At 40.5% G+C, this 16,065-nt stretch overlaps 1 protein-coding gene across 1 annotated transcript; it reads left to right on the top strand.

The window, feature by feature from the left end:
• Positions 1-1,271: 1,271 nt before the first annotated feature.
• chrdl2 (chordin-like 2) lies at positions 1,272-13,414 on the top strand. Its single transcript, XM_036143188.1, has 11 exons — positions 1,272-1,443; positions 1,776-1,888; positions 1,971-2,064; positions 2,146-2,291; positions 4,968-5,061; positions 5,298-5,359; positions 7,079-7,247; positions 7,369-7,557; positions 7,677-7,850; positions 9,015-9,107; positions 11,320-13,414. The coding sequence occupies exons 1-11, from the start codon at positions 1,377-1,379 to the stop codon at positions 11,451-11,453; spliced, it is 1,335 nt and encodes a 444-aa protein (XP_035999081.1). The 5' UTR covers positions 1,272-1,376; the 3' UTR covers positions 11,454-13,414.
• The last annotated feature ends 2,651 nt before the right edge of the window (positions 13,415-16,065 follow it).

Raw genomic sequence — 16,065 nt, 5'->3', positions numbered from 1 at the left:
CACATATGTTCACCTTTTTTCTCTACTTTGGTCTATTGCTAATAGCTGATTTTTTTAAAAAAATATTGCTAATCTACAAAATTATATAATTTTGGTATTTGTCGTTTTCATGTTCATCAGACTTTGTTAATTAGTTAGGTTTTCTTTTCAGGTGTCTGGAAAATAGTTTTCACATTTGAGTTCACGCTGATCCAGATGCAAATGTTTGTCATTTTTATTTAACCGTATATATATATACGTGTATGAAATCTAGATCTTCAGAAAAAGAAAAAAACTGCAGGCATGCAGAAAACTGTCTATTGTTTTCCACATAGCCGAACATGTTTTTGAATACGCTTTAGTGTGTATTTTATGTGACAGACCAACACAGGGCGGGGCAAAATTGTGGCGTTTCAGGGAAAGGGTTTTTAAATAAAAGATTAAAATCCAAATCTGTTATATGTGTGTTCTGCATTGAACCACTGTTTCACAACGTTTACACCCTGGAGTCCTTTTGAAGTCATCATTGGTGGAAGTCAAGCTGCTGTTGAGGTCTCAAGCCTTTTGCAGCCTTTAACACGGTACGTCCAGATTTGCTTCCTATCTGCTGAAGCCATATATTCCCACAGCATGATTCGCCCCCTCCATGTTTCACAGGACGCAGTGATAGTGTTCTGCTACTCTCAGCTTTTTGCACGTAGGCCTAAAATTTCCATCTGAACAGAACATCCGCTGCACGCGGCTTGTCCTGGCTTTCTTTCTTCTTGTCGGTTCTACATAAAGTCCAGATTTGTGGAGACTATGACTGTCACCAGATTCCCCCCACCCCTGCCCTCACAGAATAGCTGGACTTTAACTGAGATTCAGTTTCAGATGGGCTCTCATCACTATTGATGGGAAGTCTGACTGCAAACTCCTCAATGGAACACCATGCATCCTATTCCTTCCAGTTTATGCTCTATACATGTCAAAATACTCTTTAAAGATTGTGGTTGTGAAGTGACAAAATATGAAAAAGATGAGGTGATGTACATACAGAAGATGCTCCAAGTAGTTTGTGATAATTTTGGTACCTTTGTATACAATTTGTTGCAATAAACAAATATTTAATGAAAGGACATTTTATTTTGGCAGCTTATATTATATCTTTTTTTTTTCTTTGCTTGCACAACCCTGGTGTTCCCTCTACTGTCATCACAATTTGCTTCCTGAAGAAGGCGCCATAGATTAACCAAGACAAATATTGGACCCCCCCCCCCCCCTTTTTTTTTTTGTTCTTCCTCTAAATCTTTGTTTCACACTGTCCTGCAGTTTTTTTTTTTTTTTCTATGTCTCACTGAAGCGCATATGTATTGCGCACTGAAGACTCAGTCACGCACATGTGAGGGGGGAAAAAAATGAAGCCTATGTTCGTGTTCTTTTTCATCCTGTGGTTTGCATCCGCGGAGCTGAAACGTCGGAGAGGTAAGAGCAGATTCTGCTGGTGACTTTCTTCCATCTAATCCGGATCTAACGCGTGGAGGCTTTTAAATAGCGAGAAAAAGAGACGCATGAAAGCGGGGCTCAAGTCGGATTTTGGCGCAAATGTGGCGCAACTCTCTGGTCTGAACCAAAAAAACCCGTGTTATGTTAAAAAACATGTTTTCCCTGTTGTTATAAAAGTTTAGTAATAGTGATCAGTGTTTGTTTCAGTTTGCAGATATTTTGTCGGAGGATTTGCGCTTGCATATTGCCGTTTTTTCTTTTTTTACGCAGAGGGAAGTCTGGAGTTAATCCTTTAATTTGTTGACACTCAGGCTCCGGGGTGGTTTGTACTTTTAAAGACAAAACCTACAGACCAGGAGACAGCTGGCATCCCTATCTGGAGCCTTCCGGATACATGTTCTGCGTGCGTTGCGTCTGCACAGAGGTACTTTTCCAAACAAGAGACACGATTGCGCCACAGCGGATGGATAACGGCGCTTTGTAAACAATGTCACCTCCTCGCTTAGACAGGTCATGTAAACTGCAACACCATCAAGTGTCCTGCGCTGAAGTGTGAGAACCCCGTGACCGAGCCTCAGCGGTGTTGTCCCAAGTGCACAGGTATGCTCCTCTCTCCCTGTTGTGGACACCTCTAAAGCAGAGACGCGCAGTGATCGTCTACTTGTGATGTGTGCTCCTCAGATGAACCCAGGATCCCAGCAGGACTGAGGGCGCCTGTCAAAACCTGCAGGCATAATGGGACTGTCTATCAGCCAGGGGAGACCTTCACCAACCAGGGCCTCTTTCCATCCAGGCAGAGCAATCAGTGCGTCATGTGCACATGCTCTGTAAGTCCCATCCAAGTCTGTCTTGTCCAGTTTGTGTGTGTGTGTGTGTGTGTGTTCTGGTGAAAGTATATAACTGTAAAAGTAAGGAAAAGTAATTATAGAGGAAGCCATCCAGCAGCATCTTTACATCCTTGGCAGTGGAAACAACCGAGCGTTTATGAATCCCTCCACAATCCCGCTTGTGTTTCTTCTTCCCTGCTCAGAGATAATAAACATAGGAGCCGCAACATGAAAGTAGAGAAGAAAATCCCTAAATTTAAGCCGGACATATTTATGAGCACCACTGGAAAAGTTGTGTGTGAAGCCTTGAAAAAGACGCACATTCTTTTGCAGCAACGTTATCAAAAAGGTCTTCTCATGGCAGACAGATTCAATTCATATCCCGAAATATTGGATAAAATCAGCCCAAAGCAATCTAATCAAGAGGGAATACATGAATCCATTTAAAATATATTTCACTGGAGAATTATTTTATACTTATAGTTTATTTATATTGAAATCTTTTTTGTATATGTTTTTTTTTTTATGAGCTTAGTCAGTCATAACCCCAGATTGGTTTGATACAAAGGGTCAGTGTGTCGAGAACCATCTGAAGTCGAACTGTTAAGCATGGTGGAGAGTCCATGAGGCTGTGGGCCCGATTCTTGTTTTGAAAGGTTGTCGCTCTGCAAAGGTTGGTAAAAGGACACAGACAATCATCTGAACTAGCTTCTGACTACAACCAGAACAGTTACCAAAAGGTTTTAAAAAAAAAACAACAACAATGAAATATACGTCCCTGTCCTACCATCACAAATGAAAACATGCAGAGTCTTAATTTGGTGCCTCGAGAGGACATGTTTTGTAATTTGGTACGATTCAATTCAGCTGAATTAAACGAACTCCAGTTTGCTAACTGCTACCGGGTCTCAAACCGGAACCGTGCAGGTCCGCAGCAGCAGCAGAGACATTTACAGCGAGGCAAACGCAAAACATGTAATAATCAATAATTAGTCTATACAGTAATTATACATTAATAATAACTGAAGGAGCTGAAATCAGGAGACTTTGAACAGAGATGTCAGTAAAATGACAGTTGTCATTGTGCACGTCGATAGGATTATAACCCTCAACATAAACACAGAAATGCTTCAGCATACATAAAATCAACACTCTTCCATGACCACGTCCCCAGACTTGAATCTTGTAGTAAACCTGTGGGTTGAGACGAAGAGAAGCGAAATACTAGAGAGGAACCAGAACTCTGGATGATTTGGAGAGATTGTGCAAAGAGATCTTGATGAGACATCTTTTGCTCCGTAAACTCTTACCTTGGGAAATGTTTTATGAGAAGACTAGCCGTCATCCTGATGGCAAGATGGAACTACTTGAAGTGTTAAGGTGTACTAAATATTCTTAGGGCTGTGCATAAAAATCCATACAAAGATTAATATCGATGTTTTTAAAAATGATTTAATATCGATATTCTGGCTTTCAATATCAATATACCTCCCATACCCTAGGGGGCGTTGTTACACCGCACCATTACTATTCACAGCGAGGAAGTGCAAGTGAGACGAATTTGCGTAATGGCCAACAGGATCTTGGAAGCGCCTTTGTCCCTAAAATCAGATGACGTAAAATCAATAAATTTAACATAAATAGAATATTTGGCTGGTTTTGTTGATTGAAGGACTTTGAGCATTAATTAGTAATAAATATTGATTTTGGATTCAAATCAAGCTGAGCTATATCGAAAATCATATTGTATCGTGAGCTATGTATTGAGAATCGTATTGAATCGGCCCATCCTAGATGATATCCAGCCCTAATAACTATGCACTTGAAATTAAGTTAAAAAAAACATTATTTATAAACATCTGATTTTTCTGCTCAGTTAATAAATGTAGTCAAACTAAAGGTTGGATTTTTCTAAAGTCTTCTAAATCTTTTCTAAAAGATTATACAGCTGCAACGAAAGATTTTTATAGGGGTTCCAGCACTACCTAGTAAACCAAAATACTGCAAGAAAATGATCTGGAATCCTGTTTTTGACATAAAAAGTTTTATGTTACCCTGACCGCTGTTCTACCGCCATTTGTAGATTATTTATCCTCCAGTGGTTAAAGTGTGAAACGTTATATGAAACTGTGCGGAACGACTTTAATTGTGCAGGCTCTGTGTTTTTATTTGAGTGTGATTTTAGTTTTTCCTGCCATCTGTGCCTGATATGTTATAGCTGCTCATGCTGTACGCTACGAGAGGAGGCACATTGTGAAATCCCATTAAAAGAGCGCGGGGAGGTGGACACATCTCGCTTTACTCCTGCTTGGTTGTGATCAGCCGAGGAAAAGCTGAGAAATGGGGCAAAAACTGAACTCCATAGGGCGCTCTTGGCAAGGGCCGCCTGATGTGAGAAGTTAATGAATCTGACAAAGGGAAACAATTAACTTAGCACAAACAGTTTGCAATCATATCTGTGAGCAACGCCGACGATTTGTGTCACGTTTCTGATTTCTCAATTGCAGTCAGTTTCCCTATGAAGAACAGGACGTAGGTTGCATCTTTCCTTTTTTCAGAATTTTTTTTTTTATATAAATAAAGGGGGAAAAAACAACACAATATGAATATCAGTTGTTCTGTTTTGGCAGTGATTACTTGGAAACTTTGGTGGTGACTGTTTTGTTCTTTTCACAGAATGGAAACATCTTCTGTGCGCTGAAAACATGCCAACCCATTACCTGTTCTTCGCCCGCTTCCCGCCCGGACACCTGCTGTTTGGTGTGTAAAGGTAGCCAAACCCCTCCAGTTGAGGAAAAACAAAAAGCTCGTTTAAATGTTGAGATTGAAGAGGATTTTAGAGGATCCTGCACAAAGTCTGGTCTGTTAACAATAAGCTTCAATTGTGATTACATTATTATGTAGCAAAACAAAATACTTGAAATTGGACCAACAGGATTAAAAATATCACGATCAGAATGAATTACCTTTCATCCTCACACTTGAATTACATTTTCCTTCTCTCAGACCAAGGCAGCAGTGGCTCCTCGTCCACTGAGGATGGAAACCATCAGCTGAACAGAGGCGTTGTGAGTATTAGCCAGTTTCCTTCCAAAAGCATTCATTCAGCTTGGACATTTTTTACATTTTATCACCTCATAAACACATACTGTATGTCATTTAGATTAGAGAAAAGAAAAGAGCAGTGGATAAATTGTGGAAGTGGAAGGAAAATGAAACGTGAAACCCCCGAGGGCTTCACAGAAAAGCTGTATTTATGCTGAGCTTTCTTTACACACATGTGGACCGTACTGACCAGTTAGCTGACATCTGAACGCGATTCATTGCCTTGGATTTCATTTCGGGATATCAGACTTAAAGGGGACCTATTATACTTCCTTTTAAACACGTTAGGATTGGTCTATGGGCTATACAAAACACGTTAATTACATTCTTTGCACAAATTCGTTCTTAAATAATGAATTTTGACTTCCCCAGTTCCGCTTATATTGATCTCCTTTCAGAATGAGCTGTTTTAGGGCTCTGTCACTTTTATGCAAATAAGCTGCAGCTGGCTCTAAAAACCCAATGTTTACACTCGCACTTTATACACAATGTGACAATGGCTGCAAACAGATGCACAGCGGTACAACAGTACATCTATGACCCCGAGTTCAGAAGCTGAAGACGTGGAGCCTCCTGCACAACCAGCAAAGATGCAGTAAGTTTCTGAATGAGCAAATTTTGGGCAAAATCCCACCGTGTGCGGAGCTAGGTGATGGGCGTTGCCCTCCGATTTTGTCATAAGTGGCTGGTTTTTGAAACGGCTCGTTTTCCAGACACCTTCTACTGCTTGCAGAAGCAGTGCAAAAATGGAAATACATTAAAGTGCAAAAGTGAAATTTGCATAATAAGTTGAATGCTCTCCCTGTGCATGTATGGGTTCTCTCCTGGTACTCTGTCTTCCTTCCATGGTCCATAAACATCACTGTTATACTAGTTGGTCTCTCTAAATTACCACTGGTTTGTCCCTATGTTGTCCTGTGATGGACTGGCAACCTGCTCAGGGTGTACCCTGCCTCTTGCCCTTGGACCCTTTGCGATAGGCTTCCAGCGGTATAGGCAACGGATGGACGGACATCAGGCGTAAGGGAGCCATCCGCACACCATACTTTATAGATTTTTATTCGTAATATAGCCTGTATATCAAAAATCACATCGCTTTCTTTCAACTTCACAATTACGCCATGCTTTTGTTGTTCTATCTAAAAGAATACCACTGCGACGTACGTTAAGGTTTGTGGTTGTAACATGACAACGTTGGAAAAAGTTCAGTGCGTATGAATACTTTTGCACTGCACTATAGATATAATGGACGTGGGTAAAGAGGTGTGTTCGGTTGTTCAGATACAATTTAATAATGAAAGCTACATTTTTTTTGGTAGTTTTTTTTTTTTGGTAGTTTATGAGGATCCCCAGTGTGTCTCTTTTAATCATTTTCTTTGTTTTAGGTTGTTTTCCAGATGAGTATTTCCTTCCAGTGATTAAAGGCAAAGATTTTCCCCTTTTCTCCTTTAAGTTCCACAGACCGTTTGGCACGACAGCCGCCCTTACTGGCAACGTTTCTTCATTTTAAAATCGCTGGAAAGCACTGAAGTGTTGGCAGCGATTCAGACGTCCACAGCCAGCTTTTTATGATTTAGGACATGATGTGATACTCCCGCAGCTATCACTCAGGGAAAAAGCAAGCCGGGCCAGCAGCTGAATAGATGAGTAGCTCTTGTTTGTCATGTCCGCGTTCACAACAGAGGCATTCAGTCGACCAGTGTTCCGGAGAGCAGAGAAGGGTTAGGTCGGACCGCGCCACCCTGCCCAGGATCAAGGCTTCTCCCAGGGGCCTGAGCCTCAGCAGGCTCAACCTCAGAGGGGCCTCGGAGACCACAGTGAAGATTCTGCTGCAGAGGAGACACCGACGAGGTGAGGCTTTTTTTTGTGCGAACAGAAAGGTCGAATGTAGCTGTTTGAATTTGTTGGCACGTCCCCGCGCACATTTCCGATCGTTCCCGCATGTGCCTCACATGTTTCCTATTTGTCTCAGTGTGTTTATACAACGGCAAGACGTACTCACATGGAGACATGTGGCATCCAGTTTTGGGGAAGGTCCTGGAATGCATCGTTTGCACTTGCGTCGACGGCCTCCAGGACTGCAAGCGCGTCGCGTGTCCAAGCCAGTACCCGTGCCAGCATCCAATCAAATCAGCTGGAAAATGCTGCAAGACTTGCCCAGGTAACGGAGCATGACTTACACACGACGGGCGGATTACAGTGCTGCGATGCTAGACCGATGGAAACATTTCATCCTCTCAACCCTCTCTTTCTCTGTGTTTCTTTTATCTCCCTCCGCAGAGAGCAAAGCTGAAACGAACCAGACTCAGTGCTATCTTGGGTATAAAAACAACCTCTTGGTCTACAAAGTAGAACCAGCTTTGAAAGTTGATTCTCCTAACACGGTTAGGATCATTGCTGCCGAAAGACAAAGTACTGCTGAGATTGAAGTGCAAGCCTGGAACACAGCAGAAGGTATTGCAACTAACCCCTCAGCACTAGAAAAAAATAAAACTTTAGTCTCTCTATGAAGTGTAGAAGGCAAAATCTTCATAAATGATGTTGATGTGTATTATGTGAGACTTTGTTTTCAATTTACATAGTAATCTCATGGTATATGTGCAGTTTTGCAATGAATGGTGTTCGCACGTGTGGTCTAAGAAATGCTGGAAAGCACTTAGAAAAGACTTAAAACAATCATTATGTTAAAAAAAAAGATTTCCTTTCAAATTTCTTATGTTTTTACTGCTGATAAAATGAAAGGTTTCACATCAAATAATATCAGAGACCCTGCGTCAATTCAAAATGGAGGAAAAACGTGACACACGTCGAACTGCGGCACATCGAATCATTAGTCAAATGCAGTTAACCACATTCTGGCAAATCAAAGCCCTACGCCCTGTTTAGTCCGTGGGCCAGAATCTGTGGGACGTCTCCTTAAGAAGTTTCATATGAACTGTCAGGGGGCAACTTTCTTCCACCGGGATAAGTTGCTACACATAGCAGTGATCTCAAAACACCAATGTTCCCACGTTTTCACTTGCACATTAATAAGTTAGCCGATAAAAAATCTAAACTGTGGCACTGCTATGTGTAGTAACTTATCCCCGCGGAAGAAAGTTGCCCCCTGACAGTTCATACGAAAAGTCATCCTACAGATTCTGGCCCACAGCCTAATTCCTGGGAAGAGCAGAAGTGCTAGCCCGAGTCCCAGCCGACCGCCAGGACCCAATGCCCATCCCCAGCCCAGACCCGGCTAGTTGGCACGCTCCTCCAGGCATCAATCTCCTTATGCCAGTCAGAGAACAGGGGTGTGAAAAAAACAAAAAACAAACAGGCCCACTTCCGCCTGCTCAAAAGTCGTGTTATTGCATGTTGTTCTCAAGAGCATTTAAAACTAGTGACTAACCCCTCCTCCAAGTTAAAGTTTAGGTAATCAGTTTTTCCCGTTGTGCCAGATTGGTTTGGAAACTCTTTGCAATGAATAAATGCAACTAAAATGAAATCATCATTTGAAATTGCATCATGTCTGACTTATTTAGATTTATCTGATGATCTGAAACATTTAAATATGGCAGAGAAACAGCGGGCATTTGTAAAGGGGCAAACACTTACAGCACTGTAAATGTCTTTTTCCAGATGTTTTACGAATAATGGAGATTGGCGACGTTCAAAGGAAAGACATCACGGATCATCCAGAAAATTATACTCTTCTTACCACGCTTGACGAAGGTTAGTGCTCTTTTGCTTTTAAAATATGTTTATAAAGCATTTATGTGCAGAACGGTGACACACGAAGGCTAAACATCTATCAGATCACCTACAATCTGCCCTAAGGATATTGGTTGAATGTGAAAGTTCGAGGTTGTGACATTTTAATTATCATTCTCTGGCTCGCAGACAGCAATTTTAAGCCATCAAAGGGAGCCTCAACATTTTTTATTATTTGTTAGCAGGAGTGCATTAAAAGATGGTTTTCTGTTGAAATTACAAGTCTTAATGGCATTTTAGCTGGTGACCTACATTGCCAACCCCCCCCCCCCCCCCCCCCAACATGTACTGATTTTTCCTGGTAAAAATCCTAAAAAAGACGTAATCTTTTAATAAAGTAGCACATTGTTCGGTAATAATAATAAATTGAATAATAATCCGACCTAAATTATGAGAACATTTACTCAGTAGAGAAAAAAAGGCCCTCTTCCTCTTTTATGCTCTTCTGTTCTTCATCTTACCCCATGGGCTTCCCATAGGAATCAGTTGGAGATTATGATGAGCGTGGAAGAAAGTATTTTTTTTTTTCTGGGGAACTGCCCATGTTTAGATCATGTTCCAAAAACAATGACAAACTATTTTCCTTTTACTAAGAGAATCCACCATTAAAGGGGATATATCATTCAAAATCCACTTTTTTAGCCATTAATTTAATTTTATTGTGTACTTGGAGTCTCTAGGAGGCCAGAAAATTTGAATGTAGTCTGTCCAGGATCTGTGTAAATATCTTAATATTATTTTCGGGTCATATTTTTCAAGCCGTTCAGTTTTCTCTGTTTCCAATTAAGTTTTTTTTTTGTGACAATTACATCATGGTATTTGCTGTGGAGCTGCTAAACAAGGTCATGGAGGTGTGGTTTACCAATGTCTCGAATCTGCCATTTTTATTTCACTGAGCGATTTTGAAGTCCAAGCTGAAGGCTGCTGAACACATAAATCGATAATTCAGTTCTTCATTACACAGTCACCCAGAATACTAGAAAAATGGCTGCTTGGGGTGGAGTGGAACGCTCTGTGACCTGGAGGAGGGCAGGGTGTGAAATTAACGAGGAATTCAGACCAAAACGTTGCAGTTCAGCTTTATATTGTTTGAAAGAGTTCATGTTCCACAGAGTCTAAACGGGTTAGCTTTCTTTCTTACAACTTCTGTAGTTTGAAATATTAAAATAGCTGCTCTGACTGTAAATGTTAGCGAGTCTAGGTTAGTAACGATTTACTTTTTCTAAATTTTAATGTTCAAAGATCTTCTGGTTTATAATGTATGTTTTCTTGCCTTTCCCAATTTAAAGTGGCTAAGAGTAAAGAATGCACCTTTGTCACATCATATTAACAGCCCAGGTAAAGAGGAAGTGACTGATTACTAAATACAAGTTCCTCTCTGCTCTATTCAGCTAAAAGTGAAGTACGAATTAAAATATGCTTCAGTGTCGCTGATTCCAAAGGAATTGCAAGGGACCCCAAAACCATAGGCTTTTTTTTTTCTCTCCACTGAATTGAAGACTCAAATTAAAGCTTAAAGTTTTCCTAGGATTTTCTGCATTAAACTATTCTGCAGCAATGATAGATGCATTTATTTTTGCTATCTTTACCAGGGTTACCAATATGTGTGGAGGGTGCTTTATAAAAAAAATATTCTGCCCATAAAAGATCAAACATCTTTGCTTTCAGCAAGCTCCAAACATGGTCATTTTATGCTGTGTAAGCTTTTGGCCTGTGGGACGTTTTCACTCAGCCTCGGAGGGTATCTCTGGCATCAACAAAGCTTCAGAGGTTTCACATTTGATTATTATGTAGAGATCCAGCTAAGTCAGACTAATGAGAGAATCTTTCCATAATAGACTGGAAGAATGGAGCAACTTCTTTAAAAAAACAAAAAGATTTCCTTGTTTGGGTTTTGATAATGGTGGAGAGGAAAAACTCTTAGAAACGTATTAGTTTCAGGTCTCTCGCCCATTTTCCCCGTCATAACCGAATTCATCGACCCCGCATGTCTCATGGATTACCACATTATAAGATTATTATTAAAGAGGAATGTCACCGGGATAGAAAACGTGAAACCACGGGGAAACACTTGTGTTTACTTACTTCATGCATCCTAGGTTTACTTTGACCCTTTTAGCTTAGCTTGTGTTCCCTTTGTTCACATGAACCAAATGTGTGTTTGTATTTTCAGAGACGTGGAAAAAATTTAAAGAGGTGGGAGAAAACCTCACCAAAGCTTCTCAGACCACGATTTGTGAAAACGGCATTCGGGAGATAGTGACGTTCCTGAATCCCAAGCAAACGGAAGGCCTGTGTTCACCGTAACGACCCCCTCCTACTACCAGTGTTCACACTAACTGTGTATCAAATAATGTACGTTATTCATGCACTTGTTTTTATTTTATTTTAATGCAAGTGGAAGTTCTTACTCTTACTATTTCTATGCTAGTTTGTTTGGTGGTGTGTCTTCAAAGAACCACAGTGATAATGTTGACCTCCACCTTTGGTGGTCTGCTTGTAATGAAACATCATTAAATTAGATTTTATTAGGCTTAAAGCCGAACACATGATGACAAGGGGCATATTGCACTAGCTGGATACCACCAGTTGGCCATAACATTATGACCACTGACAGGTAAAATGGAAAAGGCCTCTTTGGAATCACAGCTGGCAGTGAGTTCATTAATAATGTAGGATATTAGGATTAGGATAACATTGCAAGTGTTGGAAGAGAAGAAAAACGTGTAACCAGGAGGAGTAGGGTCATTTTAACAGCTGGGACATCATGAAGGCATGAAAATTGGGTCGTAACATGTCCACAGTTGCAGCTCTGGTGGGATGACTGACGCCAGATGTTGGTGCCAGGGCCGTTTAGACAGATAGCGCCACAAGTTGGGGGCTACAGATTTACCGGCCTCAAAACTGCCCCCCCCCCCACTGGCCAGACTTTAAATTCCACAAGTCTCCTTTTGGCAGGGGCGTTGTCTGGACCCGCATCCAAACGAAGTCTCATCTTCCGCCTGATCGGGCATTATGTTCCACTTTCCATCAACTGGTGCATGGTTCGCAATGTTCTCCTTTGCACAGAGATCTCGGAGATTGTTCCTGGAGTCACTTGAAGGCCTTCTTCCAGTTTAGAGTTAACAGCCATTAGTGCTCCAGGGCCACACTGGCAGCACTCCAGCCAGGAACGTAACTTTTCAGCAAAACAAACTATTTAAGTAAGGCAAAATTTATGCAAAATTAACATGGCACTATGTGAAATAGCTATTGCCCCCACTGTTGAATAAATGAACTGTGATTACTACATTTTCTTACTTAAACTTCACTTGGCACATCCATTGGGGGTTTGGTTTGGTTTTAGCCAATCACGGTTTCAAATTAAAATGTCGCAAGCAGCAGGCGATTACGCCAGATCCGGCAGGTAAAAAGGCACAAACGTCTTTGCCATCCACAAAAAGCACTTCTTGCTGTTCTTCTTTCAAAGATGAAATAGTGGATTCCCAAAAAGCAGAGGTGATAGCAGCAGCTACGCGGGCTTTGGTTGGGCTTTGGGCTTGACAGCTCTTGCTTTCGTCACGGCTGTATGTCCCGCCTTAAATCCATAATACTGCAACGTGATTGGCCAACTCGTTCTGGGTCGCTTCTCGATCGGTTGAGGCGGCAGCAGGACAAGGGTGATTCTCGGGGGTTTGCGAACACACAAATACCGCGAAAATTCAGCTTGCAGGCAAGGTTATGTTTCAGTGGAGAAGAATCTGACTTATGTTATGTGTCAATTGAAGACTGTTACATTTTATGTGTTTATGTGAGCAAGTATTTTATGTGTTTTCGGATTGAATTAAAAAAAAAAAGAGCACAATGTGTTTCAGATGTAAACCTTTTTTAAGGTTGTTATGCATCACATGTAAATATGAGCTAGGATACTGACACCTTATTTATAGTGTAATGTTTCCTACATGTTTTCACATAAAGTAGCTTTTAAGTGTATCTTTCAAAAAATACACCACTTGTGTAAAGGGTTGACAGAGAACAAACTCTCTTTCTCTCTGATGCTAAAAGTAGAAGTACTGTAACTATTTTTATGTAGCAAAAAGATTTGGGTTATTTTCATACCTTGACAGCTTCACTTATCTTCAGTAATTATGTTTTGCTTTGGACCTTTTTATATATATATATATCTGAATGCACTTTGTACTTCACTCAGCTGTGTTAAACATTACAGTGTTTTTGGTGATGTTTTACACCATGAAAAAAATAAAATAAAAAGCAACTTTGTGTGTTTATGTCTGCTTCTTGTATGTTCCCAATGGATGTATGTGTTTCAGACAAGGCTCCCTGTGCTTGTATCTGTGTTTAAGAAGTGAGTTGCTGATTCATCACAGACCTGCACTCTGGCTGTAGCAGCGGGGAGGATCTAACAGCACTATTGCCTCAAGGTTTCTATTAAATAAAGCTCCAGAGGTCTGGATAAGCTGTGTTCTTGGAGGAGATTAAATATTTTTTCCTTAGCATCGAGATGAAAGGCAGAATATTAAGAAACACACAGATACTCACACATGAATGTAATAATTTGGGCCTTTTTATTGATTTATTCAAACAGTCCTTTTGTCCAGGGTGGATATATTTGAGAGCAAACAACTTCAATCATTTTTAAACCAACAACTGGGACCACAAGTTGGAATGTATTGCTATTTTTTTTTTTCTAAACCAAAAAGGAATCTCGAGCTAAAACACAGGCATACTTGTGGGCAGCTCTCTTAGAAGCAAGTAACACAAAGACTACAGAGGTCGAAACATCAGATGTTACGCTGCCTGGCCGAAAAAACGTCTCCATCAGAAAAATAAATAAAAGGTCGCACATTCTAATATTACGTTGGACCGCCTTTAGCTTTGATTACGGCACGCATTCGCTGTGGCATTGTTTCGATGAGCTTCTTTCGATGTCACACGATTTATTTCCACCCGGTGTTGTCACCAACATCTTTCATTGATGATGGTAGAGTTTGCCCAAAAACGTTCTCAAGCACATCCCAAAGATTCTCAATGGGGTTAAGGTCTGGACTCTGTGGTGGCCAGTCCATGAGTGAAAATGATGTCTCATGCTCCCTGAACCACTCTTCCACAATTCAAGCCAGATGAATCCTGACACTGTCATCTTGGAATATGCCCGTGCCATCAGGGAAGGAAAAAAACAAATCCATTGATGAAATAATCTGGTCATTCAGTATATTCACATAGTCAGCTGACCTCATTCTTTGAGCACATACTGTGGCTAAACTTGGACCTGTCTAGTAGGCACTAGGCATGATGGGAGCATCACTTCCTGCCTCTCTTCTTACCCTGAAGCGTCCATCAGTCTGGAACAGGGTAAATCTGGACTCAGCAGACCATACAACCTTCTCCCTTTGCTCCAGAGACCGATCTTTATGTACCCTAGCAAATTGAAGCCTTTTCTTCCTGGTTAGCCTCACTGATTAGTGGTTTTCTTAAGGTTACACAGCTGTTCAGTCCCAAACCCTTGAGTTCACTTCTCATCGTACGTGTGGAAATGCTCTTACTTTCACTATTAAACATAGCCTGATTTTCTAGCCTACTGTTGTTTTTCTTGGATTTGATTTCACCAAAATCATTTAGGATTTTTTTCCGGCCACAACTTTTCCTCAAAGATGATGGGTCCCCACTATCCATCCAGTTTTTAACGATGCATTGGGCAGTTCTTAACCCAATATTGGTAGTTTCTGTAATCTCCTTAGATGTTTTCTCTGCTTGATGCATGTCAATGATTTGACCCTTCTAAAACAGACTGGATGTGTCGTTCAGCATAGTTGTTTAAGAAATGAGAAGCAACACATTGCACCAGTTGGGGTTAAATAACTTGTTGCCATCTGAAACATAATCCCCTATGCAGTAATTATCCAATGGGAGACTTGTACCTATTTGCTTAGTTAAATCCAGGTGGCGACTTTCTTTCTTTTTCCTATTTTTTTTCTTTTGTCCAGGCAATGCATTTTAACGGAGAAAAGACCAGAGACAACTAGGCAATTTGGCAAGCCTGAAACCAACGTATTTCATCTGAGGACAAAGCACCATAGACAAGTTATATTTGCTAGAGAAAATATTGTATATTTCTATCACTTAGAGGCCGATGTCAATGTCTTTGCAAAGAAGAATAACCTTGTAATTAAGGACATTCATGTATACATGATCTATCTATCTGCATGTCTTTATTTTTGAGGTTTCTCACAAGTTATATCTTTAAAAATAGCATTTTTTGCAGAATGTTTTTTGCTATGTTTGGGGATGGCAGGGGGGGTAGGTTAGGTTTGCTCTGGGCGGCATTTCTTTACGAAGAACCACCACTGCTCAGTTGTGAAGATCTCTTTGTGTGCACCCCTCAGGCTGTGCTTGGGTGTTAAATCCAGGAGGGACAAAATTATGTTTAGATAGCCAAAAAAGCATAAAGTAAATCAGCTAATTGGTTGCACAAAAAGCAACACCTCTTACATTTTACATATTGAGCCAACTCCATGTTGCAGTTATTATGCAATAAAGTGTACAGGAACAGATCGCTAACATTGAGAACCATTAAAAAGGTCATTTTTTATATTAAAACTCTGGCTTGCAAAAAAGAGATATAGCCACAAACAATAGCATTACTGAGTCAACAAGAATTTATAGTGAATGAAAAGTTTAATACTGTTTTAAAGTGCTCTTTTAAAACCCTTTGCATCCTGTTATGTTTGCAAACCAGGACACATGCTCTGCTAAAATAAATGTTCAGCTGGATTAACATGAAAACTGGAGGATTATTAAAGAAAGCGTAATCTCTTCCCTATAAAACCGAGAACACAACTTCCATTTATGCTTGTTTGAAAAGCTTTCCTTTGGTTTCGTTTTATGTTTTGCTCCAGCAAAGCTTTTATTATCTTTATTT

This window comes from Fundulus heteroclitus, chromosome 11 (genome assembly GCF_011125445.2).
Source record: "Fundulus heteroclitus isolate FHET01 chromosome 11, MU-UCD_Fhet_4.1, whole genome shotgun sequence".
NCBI classification, from domain to species: domain Eukaryota; kingdom Metazoa; phylum Chordata; class Actinopteri; order Cyprinodontiformes; family Fundulidae; genus Fundulus; species Fundulus heteroclitus.
This window is presented reverse-complemented; position numbering and strand designations above follow the sequence as displayed.